This window comes from Alligator sinensis, unplaced genomic scaffold (genome assembly GCF_000455745.1).
Source record: "Alligator sinensis unplaced genomic scaffold, ASM45574v1 scaffold157_1, whole genome shotgun sequence".
NCBI classification, from domain to species: domain Eukaryota; kingdom Metazoa; phylum Chordata; order Crocodylia; family Alligatoridae; genus Alligator; species Alligator sinensis.
The window spans coordinates 474692-482245 of record NW_005842316.1 but is presented as its reverse complement, the minus strand read 5'-3'; the positions used below and the strand labels follow the sequence as shown (position 1 = coordinate 482245).

The 7554-nt window shown below is 42.7% G+C and overlaps 1 protein-coding gene across 1 annotated transcript in view; it reads left to right on the top strand.

Moving 5' to 3' along the window:
- CUL4B (cullin 4B) overlaps positions 1 to 7554 on the top strand; it is a 29864-nt gene that overhangs the window by 6848 nt on the left and 15462 nt on the right. The window contains exons 3-7 of the mRNA XM_006028497.3: positions 2450 to 2553; positions 4057 to 4126; positions 4676 to 4749; positions 5627 to 5789; positions 5889 to 5978. Coding sequence (XP_006028559.1) covers positions 2450 to 2553; positions 4057 to 4126; positions 4676 to 4749; positions 5627 to 5789; positions 5889 to 5978 — 501 coding nt within the window. The remainder of the gene's footprint in view (positions 1 to 2449; positions 2554 to 4056; positions 4127 to 4675; positions 4750 to 5626; positions 5790 to 5888; positions 5979 to 7554) is intronic.

Sequence of the window (7554 nt, the reverse complement as noted above, 5' to 3'; positions counted from 1 at the left end):
TAGCTAAACAGCTAACATGTTAAAGATGTAAAAACTTCAGTCAGCTGTTACAAAATAAAGAGCCAGGTGTTTGGTACCAGATTTTCTGTTCAAACAGATTATTATAAAAAGCTGAACCCACTTATTTAAACCCTTTCTAAGGTACTCATTGCTGTGTCCTCTGGGCCTTGCTCAGTTTTCCCTCCTTTCTTCCTTTCCCCCAAATAACAAATGTGAATCTCACAGTACTCGGATGAGTGAATCAGTAAACTTGTACAACTTGGATGCACAAGGGAGCCTTACCATCTGACCCCAAGATCAGCCAAAACACCTGAAGGCCTTGGCTGCCTATGTAGGGGACCTCTTTCTAATAGCTGTGAACAGCCAAGCAATCCATCAAGAAAAGCATCCAAAAGATGCCTGGGACATTCTTAATATAGTTCAAGTTATTTATTTTGTTTGTGTGCTTGTTCGTTAGATTCATTAGATCCATACCCTATTAGCAGTAGTGTGATGTCTTGTATAGCATCATGTAAATATTGATCTAGTTCCAGTATTCTAGGAATTGTATAGTTGTGCTCTGCTGAGATAATTTTTACTGGGAGACCCTGAAAACTCTTCCACTTTATTAAAAAAAAAACCAACCCAAAATAAATAAATTAGAATTTTTTTAGGTGATGAGCTCAGCACCACTTCAAGTGTGCTTACACTGAGTGGACTAGATTGCCCTCACAGTACAGTGGGGCAGCCACAGCTAATGCAACCCATTAGTTAAGCAATCCTCCTGCCGTCTCTTCTTTATGTGGCTAGAAGGTGAAATGTTACAGCTTTTCAGCCATCAGTTGTCCACTGTCCCCAGCCTAAATTATTTGGGTGCAAGAGGAGTTGAAATTTATATGCTGCCTGTATTTGAAAGTCAGACTTTTAAATCTTTCTCTTGTATTTAAAAAAAGTTTCATGTTTGAAAGCAAAAGTGAATAGAGAGCAACTTGGTAGCAGTAAAGCTGTGTATTAGGGATCTGTAACACAGCACCTCTATAGAGGCCACATATGACACAGACTTGATTTAAGAAATGCACACGACTGCTTTTTACAATTCCTGAGCACTTTTGTAGACCATGTTAGAGAGAGCAGATTAAAAGAAAAATGTAGCGTAAGCTGTAGACAGATTTTCAGGTTTTGTTCATATGTTACTTGGAAGCTGTCAATACAGGCCGCAGTCGCAAGTATAAGATAGAAAACTCTTTGACAATTTGCCATCAGAAATGAGCAGTGGTCTGTACAGGGTTTTGTGCTGCTTTTCTCCCCCTGTTTGGAGCTACATTTGTTAATGTTTCTAACAATAAGGATTTAGGGTTGTTTCCCCCCTTCTCCTTGTCTGTCCTGGAAAGCCATAATAATTATAGGTAACTGAGTGGTACTCGCCCTTGTTTGATTGCAAAATTTTTAATTGCTGCAGAAGCTTAAAAAAAAACTTGCTTGACTTTTGCATCCCAGGCTGACTAGTAGCATCAGCAGTCAATCCCTTTTCCTGCTAAACCAAAATACACTCTAAAGCACTGAAACAATAATTACAGAACTAAAGGCTAATACTTCTATTACTACTTTTTCCCCCCCCCACCCGAATATCCACACTTTACTTATGTTCTCCCTCACACAACCCTTAGTTAATCTAAGAGTAAGGTTGCTTAGATGTATTCCATATACAACATGGTCAATGAGAATTGGGAAAATTACCAGTTAAATGTCTGTAAGCTTAGCACCCTACCCACACAGTCGCTGCTAACTTCCACATCAGACTTTTTCACTTATCACTTACCGGCATCCCTGCCGCATGTAGGCACTCAAGTGATTTAGGGAAACAGACTATGGTTAACTGTGATCTTGGGGAATTTTAAGCTGTTTTGCTGTCTGACATGCAGTCAGTCTAAATGTATGATATTCATATGTGCTGTCATGAAACATCTGGGGTATTTGCTAAGCCTGTGAGACTTAAAGGTTGAACCAGTGTGTGCGCTAAAAGAATCTTGAGGTGGGGAGGGCAAGTGGAGCGAATACAGAAGAAAGTGGCAAGAGCCACTTCCTCTTTAGCTTCACAAAGCTCCTATGGCAGCCATTCATAAAATAAAACCTCAAATAGCTACGCTTTCACGTACCAAAACCAAGTTAAATTGCTGTGGAAATACTGTTCCAATTTCATCCCCTGCAGTTCTCGCTCAAACGCCAAGACGACTATTGAAGTGCAAAGGCATTTAGAGTTTGTATTCTCTCCAGTGAAGAGTTCATTTGATGTCCTTTTACTACCTCTGGTGCATTGTAGACTTTCTGTGCTCTGTAAGCAGCAGTATTAAAATTGGGAGCAGGCGGATCTTGCGCAAGAACTAAAAAACAAAAAATCCAAGCAGATGACATTTGGTATGCAACCAGGAGGAGAAATCCATCTTTCTCAGTGTATTTTTGTTTGTTTCAGGCCGTTGAAAATCTCTGCTCCTACAAGATTTCTGCAAACTTGTACAAACAATTGAGACAGATTTGTGAAGACCATATTAAAGCACAAATTCACCAATTTAGAGAATATCCTTTAATTATATGTGAACTGGAAGTTTTGTTTTGTTTTACCCACCAGTAGGGCTGCACCGATAGAGAATTTGGGGGCCAATACCGATAGCCGATATTTAAGGAGGCATATCGGCCAATACCGATCCGATATCTAATACAGCTGCCATCAGGTGGTAAGTCTGGTGTGGTGGAAGGGGAGGGGAGGGAAGGGGGGCGGGGGGCAGATCAAGGCCCCCCGCAGCAAGGGAGGAGTAGGCGGTGCAAGACGGAGCTGCGGCTCATGGGATGGGGGCAGCTTCCACCACTGCTTGCACCCCGGGGCTGGGAGGGTGCATGTGCACCTGGGTCTGTGCAGCATGGGCTGCAGCTGCGGGGTGGAACTGGAGCCAGCGCTGTGTGGCTCTTCTCAGTAGGGGCTGGGCTCAGAGTGGGCTCTGGCAGTGCTGGGAGGAGGCTGCAGTCACCCCAGATTTCACTGCAGCTCCGCTCCCAGCTCTATGTCGCTGCCCGGCACAGCCCCAGCTTTTCCCAGTGCTTGGATGGAGGCGGGCCATTCAGCCAGGGCTGCGCCAGGTGGCAACGCGGGACTGGAAGCAGAGCTGTGGCAAAATTTGGGATGGCTACAGCCTCCTCCCAGTCCCGCCGGAGCCCGCTCTGAGCCCAGCCCTCCAGCAAGAAAAGCCCTGCACAACCCCGGCTCCAGGTCCAGCCCACAGCTGCAGCCTGTCCTACGCCGTGCAGATCCAGGGGCACATGCCCCCCACAGGGTGCAAGCAGCAGCAGGAGCTTTCTTCCCCCCCCCACCCCAGCTGTGGCAATTATAGACAGTTTTCTTTATATCAGTACCAATCCAATATCGGACCAATGTATCGGTGCACGGCTACCCACCGGGCTTGTGCATTAGTTGATGGCATTAAGGAAGAATTCTTCTCTTGTAGTTTCTTCTTCTCTTTACAGCTCCAGTTTCTCCTTAAACTTTCTATAACCATCTGAAAATAATGGGCTGCAATGACAATAAATTCATTGGTGGTTGTAAAGCAGTTTGAGATGTACATATAGATGTTCCTATAAATGAGTGTTATGATTAAAACAGTTCAGAGCCTTTAAATGTGGCCTGAAACTAGAAATATTTTGGTTTTTATTAAGTGCTTTGTTTAAATCAAATGCACTTGACTTAGTGAAAGTTCTCTTTCAACTTATTAGACAGGCTTGTCCTCTTCCAACTCATTAAAGAGGATAGCAAAGTACTATCTATTGTTGGATGTAGACAGGGTTAAACTTGCAAAAAATAGCTACATCCCATTTACAAAATTAAGGCTCCTGAATAACTTAGTTCAACACAAAATTAGCATTAACGCTAGGCTGTTGAAGCTATTGAAGTAAAAATAAGCATGTAGAAAGAGCTTAGCTAGTAAATTTGTGGATCATCCTAGGAATGGTAGGAAAAGGCAGACAGTACTCTTAGGTTACTTGCTAATGTCAGCTCTGGATCCAAATTTTTCTTAACAACTTTTTCATGGATTCATTGGACAGCGTTCTTTTTCTAAAGAAAATAGACAAATGTTGGCAAGATCACTGCAGACAAATGGTAAGTTGTTTTTTTTTTGTTTTTTTTTTTTTAGAGAAAGCAACCTATTGCCGAGTCCAGCTGCTGTTACTATCTTTCGGATTCCTTTACAAATGCACTTTGTGCTTCTGAAATGTTATCCAACATTTATGTAAAGGCTTCCTTTGTAAGAGAAAATTAGATCTCATTTGTTAGAAAAGAAGCTTGAAAGCATTTCTCTGAAATTTACTTCTTAACGCATAGCTTTAGTCTTGAATAAACCCTTGAAACACACAGCTGTTGTATATCTGTATGCTAACCCTTTTCCCTTCATAACTATAACTCAGAAATTAATTCGGGTTTTAGCCTTTGTTCTTGTTTAAATGCTATATTGTATTTTCCCACTGTAAATGAAATCTTCAATAAGAGAGTATCTTATTTAAAACAGCCCACTGAATTCTAATAAATCAAAGCTTTTGAAAGAGGTTTTCTATAAACCATTGGTAGTTTTCTCATAGTTGTATAGTATTCATGACCATTCAGTTTCAGTAGAAATAATGTGATAATGACCTTCCCCGGCCCATGTAACAGATCATGATTAGGAGTATCTTTTTGTTCCTGGATAGAACTTATGTGCTTCAAAATTCAATGCTGCCATCAATTTGGTAAGGATGGAAAGAAATAAAATTACTGGGTTTCTGGGTTTTTTTTTACTTAACTATCCTGTGCTATTTTTCTATTTTCTGTTTAAGGTTAGAAGTTGCCTGTACCTTTCTGCTCTTCCTAAAGAAATATATGAAAGATCCAAAAAACTATTTTGCTGTCTTGCTAGATGTTCATCCCAGTTGACATAAATGAAATTTAAAATAGTGGGAGTCTTGAAGTGACTAATAGCAAAATGTAACTGTACTGATATAAACTCCAATTTGCATATTTCAAGAAGGAAGTCTTTGATAGTTGGAAAAACCAGCAGTTAAGAGCAAATGGTCACTGGTTTGAACATCTGGTTATAAAATGTAGTAAAGATGCTTTATTTTTACTTAACGAGAATGCACAGCACCTTGTTGGGAAGATAATTATCTCTATTTTGTACAAAGAGAGGAGCAGAATAATTTTAAGTCTTAGATGCATGGTGGTAGAATACAGTTTAAAAACTTGGCTCTTTGGCCCATGCTTGTTTCCCAGTACAAGCTAGTAGTAATACTGCTTCCCCATTTAAGTATCTTCTTTTAAACCATCTATCAGTTCTAATCTTTATAATCCATCCATCTGCACTAAGAATAGAGAGCTCCCAAATAAATAAGTCACTACTGAAAATCGTAGTTACACATAGACAAGAATGTGACCAAAGGTGGTCTACTGATGATCAGTGCCTGCACTTTGTAGTGTGTGCATATGTGGCCTCAAAGCAACATGGGACAACTTTGGAAAAACCATACATTTGAGTGTTAGACTCTAGGTCAGATGCTGATTTTTATGCTTCTAGTAAAAATACTTCAAATGATCCTGAAGCAGGTTGTTTATAGTTTATTTTCTTTTTAGGGATATGGGGCTAGAATTGTTTCGGACTCATATAATTAGTGATCAAAAAGTTCAGAACAAGACCATTGATGGCATTCTTCTGCTGATTGAGAGGGAAAGAAATGGTGAGGCTATTGACAGGAGTTTGCTTCGAAGCCTTCTAAGTATGCTTTCTGATTTGCAGGTGGGTACACTCTCTCTGTCTTGCAGAAAAACTACACAGTCAGAGATGTTCCTGAGGAATGCTAAGCTTTAAATGGAAATTCTCTCATGTTTTTCCTAGATTTATCAAGATTCTTTTGAACATAGATTCTTGGAAGAAACCAATCGTCTATATGCAGCAGAGGGACAGAGGCTTATGCAAGAACGAGAGGTATCGTGCATGTTCTTTTTTTCCCTTTTGTTTATGAGCACTGATTAAATATCCTGTCCTAGCTAAGAGGATAGAGCAGTCTCTCCTGTAGTGCATTCTTCTCAAGGGAAGTGTAACCCTCTTGAATACATGCATTGGTTGTAGTCATGGTAGATGTTGTGATAGCATGACCTTGAGAGCACAGGTTCTCAGCCTTTTTTAGACATGACACCCCTTGAAAAGAAACAGCTCTTAGTTTTTCTCTTGGGTTTTTGACTATGAGAAAATAATAAACCAATTTTTCTGTTACAAAAAAACTCAAAAAGCCCACAACAGGGCAGAATTGTTTTTAACACCTAATGGATGACTATTTGAAATCTCTGAGTTTATCTTATGAATCATGTTTGCACACCTACCAGGGATAACATTGCATGGCATCCTTGAAAGGATCTCAAGGTACCCCAAGCTGCTGCAGCACCTTGGTTGAGAATCACTGCTCTAGAGTGTGGTGTTGTAGCTTTGTCTGTAGCTGGTGCTGTTAGGCTAGTGTTAGCAGTTCTTTTAACTTTTCCTTTAGGGTTGCCAGCCCAAGCATTGTTTTTCTTGGAGGCACAGCCCCTTTGCAGAGACAGTAGGTACCAGGCTAGGTGAAAGGAAGCCAGCTGAGGGTGGAGCACTGCCAATCTGCAGAGACCCCCTTGTGACCCAAGAAGATTTGGGAGCAGATGCACCTCTTCTCCCGCCCAGACCAATACTTCCCTCTTTCCCACATTGAACTTCTGAGGTGTTGTGCTTTGAAAGGCCCCCCTGGGGGATGTGCTGGCTCAGCTGGCTGAACTGGAGACCCCAGGTCCTGGAACAACTGACACTGTCTGAATTTACCAGCTTCTCACCTTTCTGGGCTGGGCCCCGTTACTGGAAGCAGTAGATCAAGGAAGATCCTTGATGGGGAGACAGGGAGGGAGCTACCAGCTGGGCTGCACAGGCAACCTCTCAGAGCAAGGTTGCCCCTGCCATGGGGCAAGATGGCAGTGGGGTCCCTGTGCCAGCCAGGCTGCATACACAGCAGCCTAGACTTCCTTTCCCATGACAGGGCAGAGTGTGATTGGGTTCCCATAGCAGAACCCCTGTGACACATCCCCCTCAGATGAGGGCTCCCACTTCTTCCCGACTCCAAGGCTCAGCTCCACCTCTAAAGGGGGTTCTGCATTAGCACAGGTAGAAGTTGGCACCCATCAGGGACACAAACCACATCTCCTGCATCATTCCCCCTCCCACTTGTGTTGTACCAGACCTATGGCATACCTCAGGGCACACACACACACCAGTCTTAGCATCATCTGAGCCCCCATGGACCCTACCTCCCTCTTCCCAGCCTTGCAGCTTCAGCTGCAGTCTCCTTCCCTGTTCTGCCTGGTCTGGAGCCACGCAGTCTTGCATACCTTTTGTGGTAAGCGCTGAGCAGCTGTTACAGGCAGGCTACACCTGGGAGAGCAGCAGCAGCTCATAGCTGGGGCAGGAGGGAAGGGGCTACAAAGGCTCTGATGGACTGTTCCCTGGAAGGTGCCACTCCTGCTTAAACACCAGGTGGCACTGC